Source organism: Brachypodium distachyon, chromosome 5 (assembly GCF_000005505.3).
Source record: "Brachypodium distachyon strain Bd21 chromosome 5, Brachypodium_distachyon_v3.0, whole genome shotgun sequence".
Classification (NCBI taxonomy): Eukaryota; Viridiplantae; Streptophyta; class Magnoliopsida; order Poales; family Poaceae; genus Brachypodium; species Brachypodium distachyon.
Genome location: NC_016135.3, coordinates 4,095,828 through 4,122,440, shown reverse-complemented (window position 1 = coordinate 4,122,440; position 26,613 = coordinate 4,095,828). Strand labels below are relative to the sequence as shown.

The 26,613-nt window shown below is 42.1% G+C and overlaps 1 protein-coding gene across 7 annotated transcripts; it reads right to left on the bottom strand.

The window, feature by feature from the left end:
- Positions 1-13,920: 13,920 nt before the first annotated feature.
- On the bottom strand, positions 13,921-26,173 carry LOC104585284. 7 transcript variants are annotated; one of them, XM_024455939.1, is made up of 7 exons: positions 25,683-26,173; positions 24,187-24,238; positions 23,638-23,697; positions 21,214-21,287; positions 20,924-21,004; positions 19,421-19,528; positions 16,458-19,312 (listed from the first exon to the last, which is right to left on the bottom strand). In XM_024455939.1, the coding sequence occupies exons 3-7, from the start codon at positions 23,678-23,680 to the stop codon at positions 19,214-19,216; spliced, it is 405 nt and encodes a 134-aa protein (XP_024311707.1). In that variant the 5' UTR covers positions 23,681-23,697; positions 24,187-24,238; positions 25,683-26,173; the 3' UTR covers positions 16,458-19,213. The 7 variants fall into 7 exon arrangements, with proteins under 7 accessions (XP_024311709.1, XP_014751471.1, XP_024311707.1 ...); XM_024455941.1 differs by lacking the exons at positions 16,458-19,312; positions 25,683-26,173 and adding exons at positions 13,921-14,533; positions 15,324-15,389 and having other exon boundaries at positions 23,638-25,640; XM_014895983.2 differs by lacking the exon at positions 24,187-24,238.
- Positions 26,174-26,613: the final 440 nt, after the last annotated feature.

Below are 26,613 nucleotides of genomic sequence, written 5' to 3'. Positions count from 1 at the left end.
CAGTCGACGAAATGGAGTAGCAGTTGGCGGCGAACAACGAGATTGGATCGTGGGCGTGACGGCTTTGGTTGTGGCGTGGTACGTCCGGATGGCACGGTCGTCTTATTATATAGGCACGTAGGCGGACTTCGGTTCGGTTTAGGAAATCAAAACCAACTCCGCAATTATCGAGATTTGTTACGCGTCCGCAACGGATTCCGACTGCCAAAAAGATAAGCACGACCCCGCCCCGCACCGACCCGGCATGGCTTGAACTCAAAATTGATCAATGAAACGCGGCGCGCGCGTCGTGACGAGGCGAGCGGATGAGGTGGAGGAGGAGCGCGCGTGGGGATTTCCCTTGCTCACTTGCTCAAGAGGTGAGAACCAACATACCTTATATATTGGTCCAACTCCACCTAAACTAGCAAGGTGGGACTATTCCCACTTCCTCATCCCACTCCATGAATGAGCTTTTGAGATTTTCCAGGAACTAATTTCAGATTGGGTCTTGGGCCTAACCCAAATTCCAACAATCCCCCACAATATCTCATAAGGACATAAAATTGCCATTGATCCAAAACTCTATTTTTGATATACCAACGTTTCAGTGGAGACCGGTTAAGGTTGAACATCCACATAAACAAATAGCTTCACTCACACACAACTGAACAATGGACAAATCTTGAATTGTCAGTTTTCTGTGTTTGAGCTTCACTAAATTGTTGTCTGGTACTGAGCTGCCGAATGCTACCCCGCGGTGTGGAGCATATAGGTCATTCTCCGGGCCTTTTCATGATGCTTACTAGAGATCACCCAAATCTCATAGACTGCGACCAACAGTCAGGTTCATATAGGTGTGTTCGTTAGAGACTACTCTGTAGGACAGTATCTCCCTTGCAAATTAATGCAACGCGTTAGAACACATTAAGTTAAACAACCTACCATACAGTACACGAGAGTAATGCACCGTCAACGGAGTGGGATAAAGAATGTACGCTCTCCTCAGTTATCCAATGACTTGTTTCACAGGTCCTAATTGACGGGATTTCCGATCACATAGGTTGGTTTACCGCCATGGTAACTCACGTGGGTCGCAACCCCATCTCCCTTGATGCAGATTTTATCACATTCCTTGATAGACCCTTTGTAAAGGAATCTGTCAGATTTTTAGCCGTTGGGATATATCCCAATGCTATTATTCCGGAATTTCTTATTGCTCTGACAGATTTTAGACGTCTCCTGACGTGTCTTGATGACTTCATGTTATCTTTAGAACTGTTCACTTTGACTATCAAAGTTTGATTGTCACAGTTCATAAGAATCGCCGGTATTGGTTTTTCAACAATCGGCAACTCCATCAAGAGCTCACGAAGCCAGTCGGCTTCAACCGTGGATGTATATAATGCTGAAAGTTCTGCTTCCATTGTTGACCTGGTTAAGATCATTTGCTTGCAAGACTTCCATGAAACAGCGCCCCTCCGAGTGTGAACACATATCCACTCGTGGCCTTTAGCTCATCAACATCAGATATCCAGTTTAAATCACTATAACCCTCAAGTACCTTGGGTATCCAGTATAGTGTATACCATAGCTCATTGTGCTCTTTAGATAGCGTATGACCCTCTCGAGTGCACTCCAATGATCATCTCCCGGATTCTTATTGAACCGACTCAGTTTGCTCACAGCAAAAGAGATGTCAGGTCTAGTTGCGCTAGCCAAATACATGAGCGAACCAATAATCTGAGAATATCTTGGTTGGTCTCTTCCAATTCTGTGATTCTTTCGAAGCAGAACGCTTGGATCATAAGGAGTTGGAGAAGGTTTACAATCAGCATAGCCGAAACAACTCAAGATATTTTTCACATAGTGACATTGCAACAAAGTGATCTCACCATTGTCGTCTCTCATGAGCTTGATGTTCAGAATAACATCAGCTACACCAAAGTCTTTCATGTCAAAGCACTTTGACAAGAAAGTCTTAACCTCTTCAATCACTTTGAGGTTAGTCCCAAATATTAGTATGTCATCGACATACAAACAAAGTATAACTCCCTCACCCCCACCATGGCGGTAGTATACACATTTGTCAGTTTCGTTTACAACAAAGCCGGCAGATGTTAAAGTTTTGTCAAACTTCTCATGCCATTGCTTAAGAGCTTGTTTCGGGCCATATAGAGACTTTAATAACTTACACACTTTGCCTTCATGACCCTTTATTACAAATCCATCTGGCTAGTTCATGTAAATTTCCTCGTCCAACTCTCCATTAAGGAAAGGTGTCTTAACGTCCATTTGATGGACGATCAGACCATATGAGGCGGCCAGTGATAGTAATACTCTGATTGTGGTCAATCGAGCTACAGGTGAGTAAGTATCAAAGAAATCTTCACCTTCTTTTTGGGTAAAACCCTTGGCCACAAGCCGCGCCTTGTACTTCTCAATAGTGCCATCAGGCCTAAGCTTTTTCTTGAATATGCACTTGCATCCTATAGGTTTGCATCCGTACGGACGGTCAACGATCTCCCAAGTACCATTAGCCATGATATAATCCATCTCACTACGAATGACTTCCTTCCAATAGTCTGCATCCGGAGATGCAAATGCCTCATTAATGGTTTTAGGGGTGTCATCCACAAGGTACACAATGAAATCATCACCAAACGATTTAGCAATCCTTTGTTGCTTACCCCTAATAGGGGCTTCATTGTCATACTCCTCAGGAATCTCATCAAGTGTTTGTTCAAAAAAATTCACTGTGATGGCGGGTTCAGGAGCTGCACCATGATCCTGATGTTCCTCTGAACTGACGGGTTCAGCAGGTACATCATGATCCTCTCTAGATGTGCTATGCATATCTCTCATGGGAAATATGTCCTCAAAGAATGTAGCATCCCTGGACTCCATAATTGTACCGACGCTCATGTCAGGTACTCTAGAATTTACAACCAAGAATCTATAGCCAACACTACGAAGTGCGTAGCCAAGAAATACACAATCAACGGTTTTTGGTCCAAACTTACGTTTCTTGGTAATTGGCACATTGAATTTTGCCAAACAATCCCAAGTCCGTAAGTAAGAAAGTGTGAGTCTCGTCTTTTCCCATAGCTCGTACGAGGGTGACTTCTTTATCTTTTGTGGGAACACAATTTAGGACATGACACGAAGTCAATAGCGCCTCCCCCCACCATGCCTTGGATAAATCAGCAGTGTCTAACATGGCGTTGACCAAGTCAGTCAGCATGCGGTTTTTCCTCTCAGCAACCCCGTTTGACTGGGGCGACTAGGAAGGCGTCCTCTCATGGACTATGCCATGTTCCTCACAAAATGAATTAAACTCACTGGAGAAATATTCTCCACTGCGGTCAGACCGCAAACGTTTAATTTTCTTCTCAAATTGATTCTCGACTTCAGCTTTATAGATCTTAAAATAATGTAATGCTTCATTCTTTGATTTTAATAAATACACATAACAGAATCTAGTCGCATCATCAATGAAAGTCATAAAGTAACGTTTTCCACCTTTGGTTAATACATCGTTCATCTCACAAAGATCAGAACGTATGAGCTCTAACGGTGCTAGGTTCCTCTCCTCAGCAGCCTTGTGAGGCTTGCAAGGTTGGTTCGCTTGCACACAAGCTTGGCACTTCGAACCTTTAGCCACAGTGATTTTAGGGATTAAACTCAGATTTGCTAATCGCATCATGCAACCAAAATTAATGTGACAAAGTCGTGAACGCCAAACATTAGACTCATTATTAATAGAATTGACGTTGTTCATGACCTTATTACAAAAATCTGAAAGGGATAAGCGGAACAAGCCTCCGCACTCATAACCTTTACCAATAAATTGTTCATACTTAGTCACAATAACTTTATTGGACTCAAACACTAACTTAAATCCGTCCTTGCAAAGGAGGGATCCACTAACAAGATTCTTCTGAATGGAGGACACATGCTGCACGTTCCTCAGTTGCACGATCTTTTCCGAAGTAAACTTCAGGTCCACCGTGCCAACACCATGAAAAGAAGCGTGGGCGCCGTTCCCCATCGTCACTGAGGAGCTGATGGCCTGATATGAAGAAAACAAGGAAATATCAGCACACACATGAATAGTTGCACCTGTATCAACCCACCAATCGGTGGACTGACATACAAAAAATACAGTAAATAAATTACCATACCCGCCTGCATCTTCATTGTTGCCAATGGTCATATTAGCAAACTTTTGCCGAATCTGTCCTCCTTTGCGCTCCTTGCAGTTACTCGCCCAGTGGCCGAGTCCTCCGCACACAAAGCAATGATGCCTCCTTTCTTCTTCTTCTTGAAACTGGTAGTGTTCTTTGGACCAGCATTGTTGAATGCCTTTCCCTTTCCTTTGTTGTTACTGTTGTTGTGGTTATTCCTCTGAACCATGTTGGCAGTGGACGTATCCTCTTGTGTGTTGCCTTTGGGGCTAGCATCTTTTGCTCTCGCCTTCTCCTCAACATCAAGAGTCCCAATAAGGTTCTCCACAGAGATTTCTTGTCTCTTGTGTTTTAGTGAAGTAGTAAAGTTCCTCCACGAGGGAGGAAGCTTGATGATGATGCCCCCGGCGATAAACTTGTCGGGTAGTGGACATTTGAATTGCTCGAGTTCCTTAGCCATAGTCAGTAACTCATCAGCTTGTTCCACTACAGATCGGTTTGCAACCATCTTATAGTCAAAGAACTGCTCCATGACGTACAGCTCACTGCCAGCGTCAGATGCACCAAACTTGGCATCGAGCGCATCCCACAACTCTTTGGCATCCTGATAGTGCAGATAAGCATGAACGAGCTTATCTCCCAGCACACTACAGATCGCACCGACGACTACAACACAAGCCGCAACATACAACTGCTGAGGAGCAATTGTTTGAGTCTTTCCGTGTTGTACCGCCCACCATGCGCCCATAGTCACGAGCCACATATGACATTTATACTGCCACCTCTTAAAGTGCAGTCCAGTAAACACAGGTGGTTTCAATGCGACAACAAATTGAGACATCGAAAATTGCCTACACGAATAAGGTTCTTGGATTGTTGAATAATTAGGTAATTTCGATGAATATTTAATCCAGAAAAACAATGTGTAAAATATGTAGCATATTATATCATGCAAACTAGACAAATTAAATAGCAACGCACAACAATAAAACTCATCTAATTTCACGGCATGAATAATAGAACTACTAATCAAAATCAACAAGAAAGTGCAGATTACGTACGGTGCTGTACTCTTTTCTTGTGATTGTTTGTTGAGGTCGGTGACGAGTCCGGCGGCGTCGATGTTCACGCCGGCAGCAGCAGCAGCAGCCTTGACTTCCTCCTGGGCAGCGGCCAGCGCCTGCGCTTGCGCCTGTGCTGCAGCAGTTTCCTAGGCTTGGAGTTGGGCAGCCTGCTGCTGCCGAGCTAGAGCGGCAGCCTGAGCCGCGGGATCTCCGAGGTCATCGGCCATTGATGATGAAGATGCCGACGAAACAGGGACGTGAAGAAGCGAGTAGTCGCGTGAGAACGCTCCCCAAAAACCTTATCGACCGTCTTCCGGGCAGGATCTTGAAGGTCGGGGTTCCGGAGGCCTGCTCTCCCGGCGATCTGTGCACGCAGTCGACGAAGATAGAACTTCAAAGGATAATTGAAGCGACTCGTTTTCGAAAAAGGAATAAAAATAAAGTAAATTCAAGGAAGAGGTTTCTTTTTTAAGGGCCCTTCAGGGGATAGTGGAATGCTTTTCTTCTCCTCTTATTCCATATGGAATACAATCAGTTAAAATAAGAAAGAATAGGGGGAAATTCCACCTTTCACTCAAAAAAGAGGGTTAAATCCTAAAGAAATAATCCAAAATAGGAAGAAGTTTCTTTTTTCAAATTCAATTGTTTATTTCTCTCTTCTTCCAAAATTCCCCTAAAAATCCAATTGAATTTTTCAATGGGGTTAGATGATGTTGTTTTTAATATTATTACTTTACTCAATTGAAAAATTCCACAACAAATCTCTTGATTCGGAATTAGTGACTCATGTATCATCTGATGAATCCACTTTCTTTTACACTTCTGTAGGGATGGAGTAGCAGTTGGCGGCGAACATCGAGATTGGATCGTGGGCGTGACGGCTAGAGTTGTGGCGTGGTACGTCCTATATAGGCACGAAGGCGGACTTCGGTTCGGTTTAGGAAACCAAAATCGACTCCGCAATTATCAGGATTTGTTACGCGTCCACAACGGATTCCGACTGCCAAAAAGATAAGCACAACCCCGCCCCGCCCCGCACCGACCCGGCACGGCACGGCTCGAACTCGATCCACGAAACGCGGCGCGCGCGTCGAGTCGAGGCGAGGCGAGGCGAGGCGAGGCGAGGCGAGGCGAGGCGAGCGGAGGAGGAGGAGGAGGAGGAGCGCGCGTGGGGATTTCCCTTGCTCACTTGCTCCAGAGGTGAGGACCAACATACCTTATATATTGGTCCAACTCCACCTAAACTAGCAAGGTGGGACTATTCCCACTTCCTCATCCCACTCCATGAATGAGCTTTTGAGATTTTTCAGGAACTAATTTCAGATTGGGCCTTGGGCCTAACCCAAAATTTCAACAATCCCCCACAATATCTCATAAGCACATAAAATTCCCATTGATCCAAAACTCTGTTTTTGATATACCAGCGTTTCAGTGGAGACCGGTTAAAGTTGAACATCCACCTAAACAAATAGCTTCACTCACGCACAACTGAACAATGGACAAATCTTGAATTGTCAGTTTTCTGTGTTAGAGCTTCACTAAATTGTTGTCTGGTACTGGGCTGCCGAATGCTACCCGCGGTGTGGAGCATATAAGTCATTCTCCAGGCCTTTTCATGAGCTTACTAGAGACTACTCTGTAGGACAGTATCTCCCTTGCAAATTAATGCAACGCGTTTTCCATACGAGCTTCAAGAGGTGCCTAGTCTATGATCCTACGTGTCGCCGCACTACGAGGTGTTCGCGATCCCCCATCTGCGCTCCACGAATTTCGCCGACTACTACGATCCATTGCTGGAGACGTGGCCATCGTCTCCATTCGTCTTGCGTGTCTTCTCCTCAAGGTCAGGTCAATGGGAGGAGAGGTCCTTTGTTCGACAAGGGGGCGACCGTGTTCGAGGGACCGTAATCAATAAATTGCTCTTGGATTCGCAACAATGTGCTGTTTACTGGCGGGGAGCACTTTACGTCCACCGAGAAGCTAATTTCGTTGTAAGGTGCATGTCTGTGTACCCACTCCCCACCACAAAATTTGCTTTTGCCATTTTATCTTAATTTCCCTCAATCGTGAAAAAGCTTCTTTTTTTTTTTGCAGAATATACCTGTCAGACAACAAGTACTGTGCAATCAGACCACCTGCGCGTATAATGAGAGGGAGGAGCATGCGCCCAACTCGTCACCTAGTCAGGTCAGAAAAAGGGGTATATTTTGTGGCACTTGGTCCGTATCGACTTCAGGTTTGGATCCTTAGCGAGTCATCTGGTCAAATGGAGTGGATCTTGAAGCATGACAAAGACCTTGAGCCCCTGCTTCGCTGGCCACCGTCAACAACAACTTCACGGGCCTTGGATGTTAAAGGATGTCAACTACAACTTATTTGTTCTCATCTTCCGAAATTCAAGAAAAACGATACGGTACAAGATAAGTTTGAATGGAACTCGGATAGTGATGACCTTGATACCGTAGTCAAGATTGATGGATTTTCTTCAAGAGAGACCAAGAAAGCAACAGGGAAACGGAAGCTTCACATCAGGTACACGGTCCAGCATCGTCGTTACGTGTATGAAGATCCTATCGAAATTAGGATACTCGGATTTCACCCATACAGAGAGCTTGTCTTCCTTACTGAATCAATGGAGAAAGGAATACTCGCCTACCATTTAAGTACCTCAAAGGTTGAAGCCTTAGGATCAAATATATACCCTACAAACTATAGTCGTGTCAAGAACGACTATGAGGGAGAGTCCCGCAGGATCCAATATTCCTTTACATACACACCATGCTGGCTTCAAGAGTTCCCTAGAAATTAACAAGCTGTACTCCAATATATTACTAATTGAGAAACTGAGTAGTTGAGAAGCTCATCTGAAATGTTAACACGTGTTGCTTGAGATGTATTTGAGCAGTTGAATAACTTTCTAGATAGCACTACATGATATCTTATGTTTATTTGTTTGGTTTATTTTCTGCTATAAGTGATATGTATTGTATTATGGAAGTTCACGGTCGTTCCTATTTTTGTTGACCGTACCAAGAAAATTTCATCGTAGCCGTCTGCTTCATTCAGTGAATTTAATTGTTTTGTGATAATCTACATATTTGGTCAAGTACGGCCATTTTTCAATCTCACTTTTAATTTTTTTTTGCAAGTAATAATTGTGTAACTAGCGTATTTTGATTTATTATTTGTAGTATTTGTTGTTAATACTGTGAACGTTTTGCAACATGCCATGCATAAATTTTGAAGTAAATTGCAGACGTTTAGGACACATACAATGATTGATAAGTCTGCCTTATCTTAGGGCGTGTACAATGGGATGACGTCAGCCTTTTCTTATGTCGCCACGTAGGATAATTGCTGATGTGGAGGAGAGAGGGTGAAGAAAGTCATGAGCCTTCTCTTAGTTAAGAGATGATCTCTTTACAAGAAGGATAAGGCAAAGAAAAGGCAAACTCCCCATTGTACTAGATTTCACCTTTTTTAAACATTTATTTGATTAATTTTATTCAACTAGGCATCAATTGTAAGATATATGGCACTCAGAGATGACCCGTTGTACAACATGTTTTTTTGTCTTATCTAAATGACGTGGAACACATAAGAGAAGACAGTCTTATCAACCATTGTACATGCGCTTATGTGTTACACGTCAATTAGAAAATAAAACAAAACATGTTGTACAACGGGTTATCACTTAGTGCTCTATCTTAGAATTAATGTTTAGATGAATAAAATTAACTAAATAAATACTATTGAAATGTGAAATCTAGTACAATGGGTAATTTTCCTTATCATTCTCGTGAAAAGAAGGCTTGTGACTTTCTTAATTTCTTTCTCTTCCACATCAGATTTTATCTTATGTGGCATCGCTAAGAAAAGGCTGACGTCACCCCATTGTACAAGAATGATAAGGCAAAGATAAGGTAATTTTCCATTGTACTAGATTTCACCTTTTCTTAGCGTTTGTTTAGTTATTTATTCATCTAAGCATTAATTCTAAAATATAACACTAAGAGATAATACATTGTGCAACATGTTTTGTTGTCTTTTCTAAATGATGTGTAACACCTAAGATAAGACAGTGCTGTCAACCATTGTACATGCCCTAAGAGAAAGCTTGTGCATTAAGGCTTTCTCTCTTTCACGTCAGATTTTATCATACGTGGTATCGTTGAGAGCTTGAAAAAAGGCTGACGTCACCCCATTGTACACGCCTTTAGTAGATGCAAATTAATCAATACATCAAGTTACAAATAGTGCATTAAGGAAGTTGGCAGGCGGGTGCAAGAACAGTAAGATCGTTTTACTAAGTAGGGTGCCACACTCCACGTAGGATTGTTTGCCAAGCTGGCTTGCCGACTTGGCGTGGGAGACAATTAATGTGTCAGTTTGGTAGCCTCTCTCGATGATTTCAGAAAAAACATCTTAGCTTGCTGGCAGGGGCGGCATAGGATTTCCGGAGTGGATATTCAAAATTTTAGGAATGTATGAGAGCAGGATTTAGTTGTTTTTTCGGCTGAATTGCTTAAGTACCATGTCATTTTAACTTAATTTTGCATTTCCCCCCTTTATATACACACTCCATGCTATATAGACCTAGTTATTTCTCAAAAATAATTGGTATTCACTTGAACAGCTATGACTTGAGCTTGGTCTGACCTGCTTGCTGAACAGTTCTAACTTCCAAGATGCTAAAGAGAAATGAATGTTAGGGTCAACATGTTGACAGCAAGCATGCATGTTTGAAAACAAACAAACATTAGAAACACTAAAATATTCGGAAAAAATGTGTCTTAAAATAACCGTTACGGTGAAGCCATAATATCCACACAAAATCACACAATTCCAAACCAGATCTGAGACTTCTCTCGGAGCTCGGCCCGCAAGGAGAAGAGCAAGGCTTGAAGCAACGATGAGGTGAACATGTTTGTGTCTTAGTTTGTGTTTGGCCTTTGAGGTAACATCAGAGGTGTTGTTTGTCGGGACCCCGGGAATTTAATTTGTACATGATAAAATCAACCACATTGGGGCAGGTCAAGGCAGCAGCTCATGCCCATAACTTTGGATGTTATGAGTCAAATGACGCCCCGGTGATCAATCTTATCCATGCACAAATAAAATTTCCAGCGCCCGCATACACATCCGACCACCCCAGGATCACATACACGCAGATTATACATGGTGGAAGGATGTGTATGGAAAACAACATTGGATATCACAACACAAGCCTTCTACAAGATAGAGAAAATAAAGGTATATGTTACATCTGTCATACATAGAGCAAACAGTAGGTTACAGCCCAAAAGACCTGAAGGTCTCAAGTAGTAACTTAGTACATAAAAATTCAGCAGCGGAAAGGTAGATAAGAAACCAGGATGGCAGTCACAAGCCATCTCACAAAAGCCCAAAAAATAACCCACAAGATTCAGCCAACCGCGATAAGCCACTAAACGTCGTTATCATAAAAGTCTGCAATGCTTGGGTCACCTGCAAATCTAGGAAAATCCTAGGTGAGTACAATTGTACTCGCAAGACTTAATTGCGCTTGATTGAGAACAGAGCATGTAATAAAATTCTGAAGCATAAACATTGTATCAAGGTGGCAGCAATACTTGTGACCATGAGTATTGAAAATATGAGATAATTAATGATACCTCGACCCATTTTTCTAACAAATAACCTCAGGTCCAGCATGACAACATTACTAAGAACATTTACAAGCAATCAAGTTAACAATTTACAATTTTCATAAGGAAGGAGCCGGTCGTTTACAAGCACCAGCGGGTGTTCCGGAGGTTTTTCCCAAATGAGGGTAGCAAGTCCTCAAGAGGGAAAAACTGATCCGGAGGCACTCCTAGTGTGCTCACGACAGGTCCCTAGGGTTATTGGTAGCATCTCGGTGATCAACCCGGTGGCCTCCAAAAATGTTAGATACTCGACGTATGGTTCGAGGCACCAAGTTAGATACCCGACGTATGGCTCGGGGAACCAGCAACTTGCCACCGTTTGTCACGACATGCTACCACGCCACTCTTACTTTTCAAATTTAAGTTGATTAGAGCATCCATTTAATGCCAGCTACTGCTGGTCCAGAATCAAACAACTCCTAACATACTAGTTACCAAACTCTGTACAGAAAAATACACACAACAGCTTCTAACAGCAAAAGTGATTAATTGCTTGAATAGAATTGGTAAATGAATGCAACAAGCTCTGCTTGCCTTGTTCAGTAAACTCCTGCTCCTGTTGAAGATCAAAAGAAGCAGTCCCTTCCTCTCCGAAATCTACCAAAATCATTGAATAACACCGGAAAAGAAAGGAATAAGGAGAAAATAAATACCAGCAAATATGCATGATGAAAGAAAGATGGAATGTAATATTACTGCAGTTTGTTTCACCAAGTTTTGATTTGTAGAACAAAAGATGTACTGCCTGGAATAGAACATTAAATCAAATAGGGGTTAATCTGGTACCCTTTGTTAAAACTAACTTTCCGGTAATAATGCAGTGCATAAAAATGCTAATAACAGGTTCTGCACTAATTCTGAACATTTGCATGTTGATTTTATATTACTTGGTGCCAGGATACAAATAGGTTGTGCACTAACTCAGAAAATTCACAAGTTTAAGCAAGTTAACTTGAGTTTTTTTCAAAATTCCTGATTTATTTCGAAAATAGCAACAGGCATATATATATTTTTGTAAAGAGAGAGATAGAGAACCTGAGTATAACATGTGTGCCCAAAATGTAGGGATCTTTACATGTTAACCATTTTTACTGTCAAGCATTGATAGACCTAGGCATGATTTCTAGTTTAACAACAAACAAACTATTATACAAGGGTACAATCAGATTTTTCCATAGAAGAAACATTCAAAAGGATAAAGAAAAGAGAGCATGAAAAGAAATACACACTGAAACATGCACACACACTACAGATCTAAGCTAGAAAGGAGCAGCACTACACATGCATGTGTGTGTACATGCATGCAGCAATGTTGGCAACTTTTCCCATCATCAGCTCGATGCATGCATACATGCTTACTAACAGCTTGCAGAGAGAAAATGGTGGGGGCTGGAGATGAACATTCAGAGGTACTGGACAGAACCAAAGCAGGGAGAGATTTGATTGTTTCAGTGTCTCACCTAGCTTATAAGGAGAAAGCCAGCAGAGCTGCAGGTAAGGAAACAGGTCGGGAGAGAAATTGCAGCTTGTGGTTCCTGAACTTGGAAAAATGGAGCTCGATCTACTCAGTTACTGCTCAGAACTCTGCTGCCGATCCGTACGGCAAGCGACGATGCAGCCGCCACGCTGTCCGAAAGCTTCGTCTCCTGGAGGACCTAGTCGACGGCCAGCAGGGAAAAACATCCATGGGAACAAGTTCAAGGAGAGAGATCGAAAGAAAACTTGAAATCACTCCCTTACCAAGGGGAAGAAGCTAGGCTTTCTCTGCCCCTTTGCTTCCAGGATGAGGAGGGCACAGAGGTGGCTCTTCTGCTGCCTTGGTTGTGAAGGGGACTGGCGGTCAAATTGAGAGAGCTATTGGGGGAAGATGCGGGTGTGAAGGTTCTTGTATTGGCCAGTTTGGGTGGTGGGGAGAAGAGAAGAAAAGAATATAGACACAGTGCTAGCCGTGCTATACCAACGAGTAGGTGTTAAAGGTTTGATGGTCTGCTAAATTTTTTTCTTCTCTTGCTTCAAGTAATTTTTTTTAAAATCATCCATAAATAATACCCCACATATAATATTTATAATTGCAAGCTATTCTTATAGATCAAACAAAATATACTTTAGTGTCAAATACCAAAATTGTATATTTTTACTTGAACATATTCAGAGTACTTTATTAGCATAAGATACAATTGAGAAAAATAAAGGTACTCAAGAATCTTTTTTTTAGAGTTATGTTGTCACAGGGTAAGTTATTGAATAAATACACTATTGACTTAAGCTAACAGGATAAATCTTGCATGATGCATATAATGCACAAATCATAAAAATTAAACATGGTACGATATGCCTGCATGAATGCTTACAAACGATGTTTATGTTATTTGCAGACTGGGTTGTTACATTGTTCGTCTCCAGGCCTGTCTGGTGTGACTCCTGCTGCATCCACGTCCGACTGGAACTCGGGCAGCCAAAGTCACCCTACGGAGCTCAGGGACAAAGGCGACGTAGCCGTCCCGTGGATGGCGGACTCCAGTTCAGCTAGGATCCTGGTGCGGGCGTCCTCCTCGCCACGCCCTCGGGCGCGGAGAAGCAGGCCGGCCATACACCAAGGAGACCAAGGAATATCTCCTCGTATGTTCTCAGTGACCTCATCTATCACCAAGTAAAAAAAAGTATGGGCTCAAGGCTAAACCTTGATGTAGTCCTATAGTAATTGGAAAGATATCGGTCTTGCTATTTCCTGCACGAACACTTGTCACAACAATTCTTCCCTGCAGAGGATTAATTGGATGGTGCTGTGTGCTTACATTTCAGTCAAGCTTCCTCATGAATCACATTGTTCTGCACAATGGGCTCCGACCGTAGGCAGAGCGGATTGAATGGTGACACTTGCATTACAACTTCAGTGAGCTGGGTATTCTCCAGACTATCGATCGGAACCAAAGTTTAGTCTGTAAATCCCAAACCTTAACCTTCTTGGTTAGTAATTTGGTTATAGATCGAACTCAACTTATGTATTAGTAATAGAAACTCAATTAACTTCAGTATTGGTAATAGTATCATGTGAGCCTGAGAACCAAGCATAGCTTGGGTGGTCAGTCATGTAGGTGTGCTGAGCGTTCTTATAGTTTAAGTCAAAAAATAAAAAATAAATATCACATGAGCCTATCTGACCAACAGAGCCAATGTCAACATTCAGCAAGAAATGCAACAAGTACTCCGCACTTCGCCATGATCCGAAAAGCATCATTTACCTACCCTAGAGTACGTGAGAGGTACAATTAGTCTAGTCACTAGGTATGAATGATACTCCATTACAATCAAGAAACAGCCATCGAATTCAGAACTTATAACAAGAGATAAGGATGGGTAACAGAAATTCAGTTCTGAGGAGTTGGAACTCATAATGTATAACAGAGGATAATAAAGTCTTACTTGCATTTCGGTTGTTTATCACAGGCTATAGAATAGCCTTCATCAAATCTGAATCTCAGGGTTCCTTCGGAACAATTGCAGATATTAATCAACAAGTTCCAGTATTAAGTAGGATAATGTCGCAGGCTTGCCTTGCAAATTGACCTGAATAAATTGCCTACAAATCTCGGTACAGCAACTGGGATATACTTGTCTGCAAAACCAGCAAATACATTTTTTTTAAGTGAATGTGGCATGCGTTACCTACAGAAAATACTATTACTGTCGAGATCGGAAGAAAGAGTTGAGAGAGCAATTTTTCTTTAAGCATTTTCTCTAGCTTCCATAAAGCAGGCAATTCAAATGTATTCACAATAGTGAAGTAATTGCAGGAGATGATAACAGTTCATTTGCTAAACAATAACGACAGTATACATCTAAAGGATTAAATTCCCATGCTAAATACAGGCAGGTCGAGATCACGTGGGATTGAGCGTTCTACTCGAGCTGCACTGCGCCAATTCTCTGTGAATTGATTACATGTCATTTTTTATCTACTCCCTCCATTGGAAAATAAGTGACGTGGATTTGTATAAGAATCTTATAGAAATCCAAGTTTCTTATTTTGGGACGAAGGGAGTATATGTTTTCGATATAATTATGGAACACTGGAGAGAAAATTAAAGTTAATAAGCTAGAAGTGTGTTTATTTCAACAGAAGCCCATAAATTTTCTAACAAATGATGAAAATGTGGTGTATCTGTAGGTACACATACATGCTTGAGACTTTTGGTCAGACTAGCTGAAATACCCCTGCGTGCGTTGCAACGGAACAACAAAATAAAATGATACATTCAAAAACATGCATCAAAACATCTCTTTGCTCTTCTTTAACGATCACCAAATATCCATTTAGAAAAAATTTCTTCCGAAGATTGTGTCTTTATATTCTAGTCTCTCAAAATAGAACAATAAATTTTTTTCTGAAAATTATATAACATCACCTGGTCAAAGAAGTTTTGAGACGGAATCACTTAATTTTTTTAGTTCTCTCCACTATCTCACTTCACCTGTTAAAACAAAGAGTTAGAAGGGGCAACAAATTTATGTTTTGGCAGTTGGATGTTCTCTCTACTATGCCCTAGGTGCTGCCAACATTCTCTCTCGCAGTCTGTCTCATTAGCTTCTTCTAACAATTCGCCATCTCCTCGTGTAATTTAGTCCTAAGAGGAGACGGCCGTGGTTGGGAAACGAAAGAGGGGACCAGCCATGGCCGCGCCTGAGAGACAAATGGGATGGTCGTGGCTTCAGTTCCTTGTCTGATGGGTGCCCGATCGAGTCTCATCTTCCGACTCCCGAAGTGTTTCGGCGGAGCGATCCCGCTGGCCATGGATTTCCTCGTGGAGTTCCAGTCCAATTCAGTGCAGGTAACGGGCCAACCGGCTTAGTAGTTCCAGTCCAATTTGGTGTAGGTGTAGGTAACAAGGAGATGGCCAAATATACGTGCAATCTTGGGGACTCACAATTTTTTTGAAAAATTTGATAGACGACGATGAAGAAAACGGTCCATATTTTAGATAGGTTAGATTTCAGAACTGTGGGTTAACGGTCCAAAAGACCTCAATTATTCGTATTCGTTGTGCCGATTTGGACCTTGCGGATATTCTTGAGGGTTTCCGGGCACCAACTGCCACATTTCTATACTTTTATCTGGGTTTTCCTCTTTCATTGACCTCGCCCAGGAAGGTCTCGTTCCAGCTGCCTATTGATAAGACTGAGTCCAGGCTCGCTGGATACAAAAGAAAAAAATGGTAAGCAAAGAGGAATTCTCACAATTCTTTCGGTCTGTCATTTCATTGATTCCGGGTTTCCATTTGCCTGCTCTGCAGATGCCTACTTGGATCAGGACAAAGATTGACAAATGCAGACTTTGGAAGGGTGATCTCAGCTGTGCCGGTTCTAGCTGTCTTGTTAGCTGGGCAAATGGCAAGCCTAAGATATTTGGGGGTCTAAGCATCTTAAATTTGGACAAATTTGCTACGGCTCTCAGGTTGCGGTGGGCTTGGTCCAGTTGAACTGAGCCTACCAAGCCATGGATTGGGATGGACGCCCAGCTCTCGGATTCGGATTCTCAGTTGTTTTCTGCCCATCTTTTTTTTCTTCTAAACTTACCATCGTTTATAGAAGAAGCTGCAGAGCAGCAATAACAACAAAATTCAGTTACAAACTAGCCAGTATCTCTCCACTGAAATACTGAATACCACTACCTGGAGCCCTACCAAAAACCCCTTCCCGCAGGAGCTTAGCACGGCACCATTTCTTCATCTTGATCCCAAACTCAGATAGTAAGACCGACGTGCTAGGGCGGATTCCATCGAAACCACCTTATTTCTGTGCCTCCAAAGTGTACAGAAGATAAGAGTTGAGCTTGTTGTGAATCCCTTCTTTCCTTGCTATCCACCGCTAGAGAGGACCACCAATCCTGAATTTTTGAATCTGTCGATGGCATCCAGGAAACTCTATCCCAGACAGATAGGATTAGGAACCAATCCTCACGCGCAAAAACACAACCTAGCAGAAGATGATTGATGGTCTCAGGTTCTTGTGAGCAGAGGGGATAAGCAGCAGGGTCATCCAGACACCTATGTTGCAGTCTATCCGCAGTCCAGCAACGGTTTCGGCAGACCAATATACATGAAAATCTTGCACTTGTTGGGGGCTTTGGAACTCCAGATGAGATCATGTCCAGGCAGATGCTCTTCCCTCAAAGAAAGCCACATAAGCAGATTTAGGAGTGAACAACCTGAGGTGGACCAGTTCCATCTGAAAGTATCATCACCATCCTATAGTGTAACCTGCTCAACCCGATCCCACAGCTGTAAGTATTCAGTGAAGTTGTCAGCTATAATGTTCAGGTTAGATTTCTCGCCCATTGATGATTATCCGATCCATCCGCCACTGAAATTGTCAAGTCACCCCTAGGAACAGCATTCATGATGTTAGGACCAAGCTCTTTGATTCTGGTATGGATCCAACCAAAACAGAGTATTATGACTATTCTTAATCGAAGCATTAGTGGCCGCCTCAAAAATCACAGAAGACAGCTTTGGCAGTTGTAAACTGAGATCTTGCCATGGCCTCCATGGCTCAGTGTGCTGGAGCCAAGACCACCAATCCTTCGGGGAGTGCAAAGATCCTGCCAAGCCACAAGACAATGACCACCTCCAACATATTTTATTCCTTTCCAAAGAAACCCACGACAGACTGTCAATGTTGGCGATAACCTTGACTGGGATGTCCAGAGACAGCATGGCATAAACTGGAATAGCACACAATGTCAATTTGACAGCAGTCAGTCTACCCCCGTTAGTAAGCATAGGAGCGCGCCAACTTACTAGTTTCTGCCCAACCTTGTCCACCTGGACCTGAAACTGAGCCACCAATGATTTGCGAACACCAAGCAGTAAACCCAAATAAGTACATGGGAAATTGGGAAGCCAGCACTTTGGCATTGCAATTCGCTGGCAAGGATCTCCTACTGATCATCAGAGAAATTACTTGGCAAGATTAGCAACAAGGCCCGAGGCCACACCGAAGTCATGCAAAAGGGCAGCACAAGCAGAAATGTCACCCCTCTGTCAGAGCAATGAAAGTAACCACGTTGTCCACAAAGATTAATGTGTGATGCCGCAAACCAGTCAGAGAGAATACCATCTTCAGTAGCACAGACTAGCAGGGAGTTGAACACATCCATAGCAAGAACAAACAGCATCGGGGACAGAGGGTCTACTTGACGAAGGCCCCGCCAGTGTATCGTCTCCTCTGGGAGGCCGTGCCCAGCAGGCCACCCACCCAAGACATCCAACGCCTAGCGAAACCCCTCTTGAGGAGCACGTCGAACAGAAAAGGCCAGTGTAGTGAATCAAAGGCCTTTGTGATATCCAATTTGAGCATGACAGAAGCCCTGTTCGCCGGATGCAACCCCCTAGCAGAGTTTTGAACCAGCACAAAATTATAGTGCAAACATCGCCCCTTGATGAAAGCGCTTTGGTGCGGACCAATGATCTCAGGCAGACGAGTTGCCGACCGATTAGCAAGGACTTAAGCAATCAACTTCCCCATGGCATGACTTAAACTGATTGGTCCGAATTTTTTATCCTAAGAGCGTCCTGCTTCTTGGGCAACAAACATAAAAAAGCCTGATCGACCGCTTCCATGCCATTGATGCTTTTCTGGAAGGATGCCTGGCTGCATGGTCAGAGTGGACGTGGCTCCGGCACTCTTCACTATGTCATCCCGGAAAAACAGAGTTCTCATGCAAGCACTGTTAGACTATAAGTGGATTGCGGATTTAGGTATCATTTTCAACGAGTCTCTCACCCAATTCGTCCAGATCTTCACCGGGGTTTGCAGTATTTCCCTTCTGCCTGAAGTTCCTGATTCTATTTCATGGAAGCTCATGGCCAGCAGCAGCTACTTTGCCAAGTCAGCTTATCTGGCACACTTGAAGGTTCAATTAGGAAACCATTCATGAAGCTTATTTGGAGTTGCTGGGGTCCTGAGAAATGCAAGTTTTTCGCTTGGCTTTTTGTTCAAGATCGGCTTCCAACGTCAGATATTATGTCCAAGAAGGGTATTGACAACGGCAAGTGGTGCCCTTTCTATCATATTGTTTAGGAATCAGCATTTACCTTCTCATCAATTGTGCCTTTGCCTGCCTTGTTTGGCCATTTTGCCACTTGGGCTGGCTCCCAGGTTTTTCTTCCAGCAAGCTGGCCGACCGGTTCAACTGAGACGTTGATGTACATCCTATCTTTATGGTCAGTCTGGAAGGAGCGCACCAGCAGGATTTTTAATAATAAATCCCTCTATGCTAGACCTGTCTTTCATTTTATCAGAGCTGAGGCGTCTCTTCTTTGTTCTGTATTTTGTGTAAACTTTCCTGGTCGATTTCATTTCGACCATCTTGGCAAGGAATAACACGCTGTGTTGTCTCATCAAAAAGAAAGAACTAGAGTCATCAACCATGCTGTTGTCCTAGGAACTTAATTTCCAGGTGCAAGAATACAAAATTTTCACAAGGTACCTGAAAAAAAATTACCTTTTTAACATCCAGTTGATTAGCATTTCTGCAATAGTTGTCAAATCTTTCCCAGAAACTTTTCAGCTGCTCCTGCCATTCAGTTGACCCAGCAGAGACATTGTCTAGCTATTAATGTAGCAGAAAAACAACATTAATAGGATTATGGCAACAGTTCGATTCTCATATTACTGAAGGGTGACATAAGGAATAAATCTTCCTACCCCTGCGTCTTCTATTCATGACATCATAACCATACTCCTTTTTTTAGAGAAAGGATGGAAGTAAAATCTTCCTACCCCTGCGTCTTCTATTCAGGACAGCATCCCCAAAATCCTTTTTAAAGAAAAAGGTTATGTATCATATGTATACTTAGTATTAAAAGAATATGTTATGAGTGAATTTCTTCAAGTAAGTCATCCATAGCCTTAGCGCAGAATTCCTTCTTGACTATTTATCCTTTGATCCACTAAAAGTCATCCATAGTCTCAGCGCACAATTCCTTCACGACTCTTCACCCTTCATTCCACCATGATTAATGACCAATAGCAGAGTAAGCTTCAGCGAGGATTAGGGAGACTGTACACGAGGAGAACTGCCCCTTAGGGTAGGCTGAGGCTAGACTAGCTATCACACATATCTTCACATTTGAATTAGTTAGATGCATCTCATTACATTAGAATCGATGCGATCTTTATTTGATAGGTTGCAGTAAGCATCCTTGTTAGATGGCTGGCTATGCAAGCACATCATTCTCATTAGCAATGAATAACAGGTGAAGTCTTCCCAAATTCCCACAGTTCAGCTTCTAGTATCTCCCTTCGCCATGTACTCTAGATCTTTTCCTGCCCCAGTCATTGCCCTCCATCAAAGAGATGTTTATCCATGTTGTGAACTAGGTTGGTGACAAACACAGGGTTGGCAGTTATTTATAGGAGCTATGAAGATACCGTTCATGAGAAAAATCTTAGAAAAGTCCCCTTATCTGAACAGGCTAAATTTGCTTATTTGCATATCTGTCTCCATGTTTTTTCTCTTTCCTAGTAGTTCTACTGTGAACCTGAAGCCATGAATCATACTGGAACTGGACCAACTGGCCAAACAAGTCAACTTTGCATATTATGAAACAAATCCACATTTCCAGAAAGTATGACTACTATGTTACAGCAAAACAAATTATGAATACAGTTACAAACTTTCTTAATACCAATAGGCTTCAGTCGTTTATATATGGAATTGACTTTATTTCCTGGAATTTCATATTGCTGAATCCATGCATCATTAAGTTGCCACATGCCATATGTTACACATTGTGGCATGCGCAGTAATGCAGAGATAGCTGCATGAGCCAACCGATCAGACCATGGCTTTAGGTATATTAGAGCATTAATAAGATCTAGCTCTAAACTGTCAGATCAGATATAGCTATCCAACATTGAAAAAATGCAATGAAATACATTTGGGCATATCAATATATCATCAGTTCATCACCCAAGGAAGTAGGGTAGTAGCATGTTACGCTACCTGCAAGTTTGCAACACTCTCATTCTGAATGTATATGTATATGTATATGGCCTTCCAATTCCCAGTTCCTTGCTTTTTAATCTGAGAGGATAAGGCACAACATGAAAATCTTATGTTAAGAGGAAATAAATAATAAGGGAAGGTAGGTATCTCATGCTTGGACAATGCTCCGAGTAAATAAGGAAAATTCAACACGTAGGATTGACCAGTGCAACCTCAGAATAATGTCATGGGGGTTTAGTGAAGTGCTGCGCAAGATGCACATTAACTCGAGACACCAAGTTCTTCACCTGAGAAAAGGAGATGCACCAGTATTGTTGAACTAGGAAAGTGGCCCTGGCAAATGCAAGGGCGTCATCAAAACCTGTTGCAGGAATCGACTGAAAGTTTTGTAACTTCATAGGTATAATTTTATGGCTCTATAGGTATTTGTATTTTGTTATTACAAATAATTAGCCTATGAAACAACGTTGCTTTCAAAAATAATATTATGGATTTACAGTAGGTGTAGGGAAGCCTTAGAGCCCTTGGCAGTTGGCACTATGCCATCTTTTCCTGTCTTTTGGGGCTAAATGCTGGCGACCCAGGGCTGGGTCCAGCGACTGACCATTGGCTTCTTCCTTATTCCTTCTTTGGCTACTCTGTGGATATGATGGAAGTTTGGGATAAAACCTTGTCCAAAATCTTCTTCAATATGCCCAGAATGTTTTCAGATCTGAGACCTTCAATTGCTTCCCCCTCCTTGCTTTCTTGTTGCCATGGTGGTCGACGGGAAGATGGGGAAGAGAGGTCCCATTGCTTTCTTGGATCGGAAGCCTTTTTCTCCTTTTCCTCTTGGTTGGATCGACCATTGCCTTGCATCCAATCCATTGCTCAGTCAATCTTCGGTAGAGCCTCAGTTCTCAAGCCGGTGAAGGTTTCTCCACTGACAATTCGCACCATGAGAGGCTGATCTTTGATTATGAATTTGTGGAGGAGCTGTCCCATTCCCCGGGGATGGTCATCTTCAAGGTGAACTTGCCGTCAGTGCTCCGGTGTTTGGAAGTCGCCGGAGTTTAGGGGCTCACTCTAGCAGTTCGGTACTTGGGCATCTCCAAGATTTTTGGTGATGATATCGTCTTCTTCCTCCAGATCCTCAGTTAAAGGATCGCAAGGAAGCCTTCTATCCTCGAGCTTCAACACATCGTCAGTGGCAATTTCAGGATCAGAATCATCACCGACAACGACTCTCCCCATTGTGGACTGTCGAGAAGCTTCAGGATCACCTGTACTACTACTACCACAGGGGGTGAAGATGTTGTTTCACCACACATGTCTCTTGGGGGAAGTTGTAATTGTCAAACATTTTCATGCTCTTTTATGTCTGTGTTGTACATGTAATATCCTGAGGGTTTATGTCCTCTTTTAGTACAATGTAGCAGCTTGACCTTTCATGAAAAGACACGCATCATGACTAAACTGTGCACCTTTCCAAGTTACAGGATACCCTCTAAAGTGTGCAATCCAAATTTCCGTACATTTGAAAAATAATTAATAAATAACTATTTGGATTTATTAGATTAACAGTGTACCATTATATTCGTCTTGAAAAATAGTTTCACAATACATATTTTTCATAATTATTTACATATCCATACAATGAATAATGGTCAAAGTTGCTCATAGGAATCTGCAACTTTAACATCCTCTCCAAACCATAGTTTATACCTATCCTTTTGGCTCTTCATGCTAAAAATAGGTGAACATAGTATCACATTTTGTGAATTTTGCTACACCAAAGAAAATTCAATCAATTGAATTGAACATTGATAATTCTGTTTCAAACAGACAGAGCGAAACTTAAACTTTTACATAGTATGACATTCAAATGATGGAACAACAAAATTGATTGCATTTGACATTTGGTACCATAATACTTCGGAAATAACACAATAATAAATAATATACTCAACTACATCAAACTAATCAATTTTGGAACCTCGTTAAGAGGTAAACAAAATTAGCTAAACTGACTGCATGTAACTACATTGAAATTTGCAACTAAATACAGATTATGCGAATAGAAATTTAGTAACAACATTTCTCTTGGATTTAGAGCCAACACAATAAATGAAGATGCCACTTGATGAGTTGATGTATAGATTCAACAACAGAAATATACTAGAATTGAATCTAGAGACTCAGTCCAGGTCAAAGGAATATTCCGATAATTTTTATGCCACTTGATGACTGAATGTATATTAATCAATCATTTATGGTCATAGACTGAGATAAATTAGTAATAAAAGAGGCATTGTCGCATGTCAAACAAAAAGGCATGGATATAAATACAACAGAACAGAAAAATGCATGGATGTGACTTCAGTGAAGTTAGTTCTCCGTACATAGCAAGGCTTGAAAGTTGATCATGCAGAGAAGTCCAGTGTGTTGCCTACACTATTGAAACCGAAGCCGGAGGTTTGGAGAAGTAGAATTTTTCAAGTAGCGAGCAGATAGATTCTCATTTAGGAGCAAATATACATTTAGTATGTCAAAATGGAAAGAAATGCTAGAAAAAGCATATAATTTTTCAATTGAAATTACACGTCAATCCTATATTCTGCATTTAGTTTTATTTATCTGCAGCCTGGATGTGGTAATAACTGAGGAAAATTATCTGTTGAATCTTAAGGCATTTTGCACTGAAAAATCCGTGTATCTTAGCAATAAAATACCTTGGTCCACCTTTTCGTTGGAAAATTGGTTCATCTCACGCATCCAACCTCATGCATAATCTGCATCAATTATGAATATGTAATAGAACAATATATAATGCCTACTATAAGAAAAGAAGTTTCAAATAAGAAAATCTCAGAGCTGAGGCGGCAGCATCACTAGATTGGTAGATGCGCCAATAGTAAGGTACTCCCTCCGATACATATCAATTGTCTCAAATTTGTCCAAATATGGATGTATCTATGCCTAAAAAGCGACTAGATACATGTAATATTTCGACAACTACTATGGATCGGAGGGAGTAACAGAAATAGAGAAGTAGAGAACAAATGAATTAGATGGTAGGGAGGATACTAGAAACAAACTTATAAGCGAAGATTTGGTACTGAAAATGAAGCCACTGTTATCGATTACATTGATTTCTGCAGGAACGGTTCATTCAATCAAGATTAGATTAGGGAAAACTGCTTGATACAACAGAACTTTTTTTAGGGAAACATAGAAAGTTTGAACATTAATTGAGACTGCAATCGAACAAAGAAAATTACCAGTCCAAGATAGAGAAAAGGATCAATCATGATTTACCCAAATGCAACAAATCTGAAGATAATAGATATAGTTAGTTACAGAACAAATAAAAGATGAAGGGCAACACGGGATCAGGCCTGCAACTACATGCTATGGAGGATTGAGATGGCCTGAGGAAACTCCAACGCTGCTCCAGATAGGATAGGTTACCTTTTAAACATTGTAGATTAAAAAGAACACAATAAGCAACTGAAAAATCTGTGTATCATTTGACAATTATGGGAATGGGAAAATGCGAATGTCACGGTAATGGCTCGAAATGGTGACTGGCAGCAGGAAAATTGCACAAAGGTAACAACATCATCTACAAAGGTAAAAAAATCACCTCCTAGCCAATGACCATATCTGACTCAAATTACAAAGGCATAAAAAATGCATTAGTTCTACCAACTGTTCTAAAATGTGAAACATGAACACTCCCACGATATACATTGGCTGGTATAAAGCAACATATATGATAAATTAACATGGAACTACTGGAAGGGAGAAAAAACCTTTCAGGTGTCAACACACCTGATCGCTTTACCTAAATCTTTTTCATGGAGTTTATAACTTCAATTAGTTCAGATCCTCAGTGGTCCTTGAGCCGACTAAAACAAAAAATTGTAAATTACCACTACCCTTGGGAAGATGAAAGCCACCTCATTATATTTTTGATGGCCAATGCTCAAGTAGGTAATGAATACAATGTAAAGCAAGGAGTGTTTGCATTTTTTGTGATTATTTCAGCACAACATCTAGCTCGGAAAATACTATATTCATGTGTCCTATTTTTATTTTTCCTTGACATATACAAATGATTTTGTTGATTCCAATAGGACAGATAGTTCTGAAAATTAATATTGTTCCTATGTGTCCTTCTATTTTTGTTTTTCCTTGTCAAGTACATAACTACATATGATCAATCAATATGGCGTAATCGATCAGTAAACCTCCTTCTGATTTCTCTTGTTAAAAGTGATTTTGTATGAAGGAAACTGATAGAATAAACAAAATATACATAAACTTGGGCATTTTGATAGAACTTTGGAATGTATGAGCTAGCATGCAGTCTGTACTAATGGTATGCAGGCCTCTACTCATAAATGTAATCAAGGGACAATGCTAAACTATATACACAGTATAGGTATGTTTGGTCTACAATCCTCGTAATGCCCGGCCATGCAGCTCTTGTATCATCCATCCAAAAATGACGGTGCTGTATTCCCTAGCACATGTAGTATGGCAGAAAATTCATTGAGTAGAATGAAATTATTATACCTAGACTGCAAAACTACGTTAATGGGGGATACATACGTGACCAATATGAAAAAACATACCTTATCTAAAGACTACAGCAACATATAAGGATAGAGCATGTAGATGAAACTAAACTGACTCAAGGACACATTATTTTGCATCAACACACACAGAAGGAATAAAATTGAAAGCTCAACCGAGAAAGAAATAGCAGTACTTTGCATCAACACAGAAGAACTCCATGGGTTACTATGGATCAAGTGGCCACTTGTGTCTTTTGGAGGAAGACGCTGGGAGACATGACATCGTAGAAGAGGAGGGGCGGGTCAGAGATATGGTGCCGCAGCAGAGGACCTGGTGGTCTGCCTGCAAATCGCGTAGCCATGAGCCCATGACGGCGCAGAGAGTATTAGGAAGAATCCATTACTGCCTTCCAACCCCTTGCATAATCAAGAGTTCCATCAGAAATTACAGAGCAGAAACACATAGGTAGCTACACTAGCAGAAATTACGGGGTCGCCGGCGCCGGGAGGGGAGGAAAAGACAGATCGACGGGGCCGGCTCCCCATCTCCGCTGCTCAGCAAGCAGGACAGCGAGAGGAGGAAGGAGAGGGCACAAATCGACGGCGGCGGCGCCCCCATCTCCACTCAGCAAGCAGGACAGCGAGGGGAGGACAGGGCCGTGAGCCCAGCATAGCAGCCCACTAACACCAAACGGTGCGCGCATAATATTAGCAAAATTTCTTCCCCGCCCCCGTTCCCGCTGTGCACGCAGCAGGCCTCGGCTCGGCCTCGCCACCGGCGCCGCGCCTTGCCGCCGATATAAGAACTCTTTCCTCATCCCTTCCTCCTAGCCGTGGAACCAACCCAATACAACCCCCCGTGCTGTGCACGCCTCCTCGGCCTCGCCACCAACAATCTCGCCACCGCGCCGTGCTTCTCCTCCAAGACAATAACCCGTGCTGTGCACGCCTCCTTCTCGCCACCGCGCCTCATCCCCATCCCTCCCTCCTCGGCCTGCCCCTCCCAGGAAGAGGAAAGAAGCCAAGAAACCTCACCACCGGTCTATGGCTTCCATCGACGACCTCCCACCGGAGATTTTGCGTCTCGTCTTCAAGCGGCTTCCCACGTTCGTCGAGCAGGCAAGG

Excerpts from the sequence above, each read along its gene's own strand:
- LOC104585284 (XM_024455939.1), bottom strand. The coding sequence starts at position 23,680 with ATGCGTGAGATGAACCAATTTTCCAACGAAAAGGTGGACCAAG. Across the intron at positions 21,288-23,637 it reads CAACGAAAAGGTGGACCAAG|GTTTTGATGACGCCCTTGCA; the intron begins GTATTTTATTGC and ends TTCCTGCAACAG. Across the intron at positions 19,313-19,420 it reads ATCAACTGGATGTTAAAAAG|ACAACACAGCGTGTTATTCC; the intron begins GTAATTTTTTTT and ends CTTTTTGATGAG.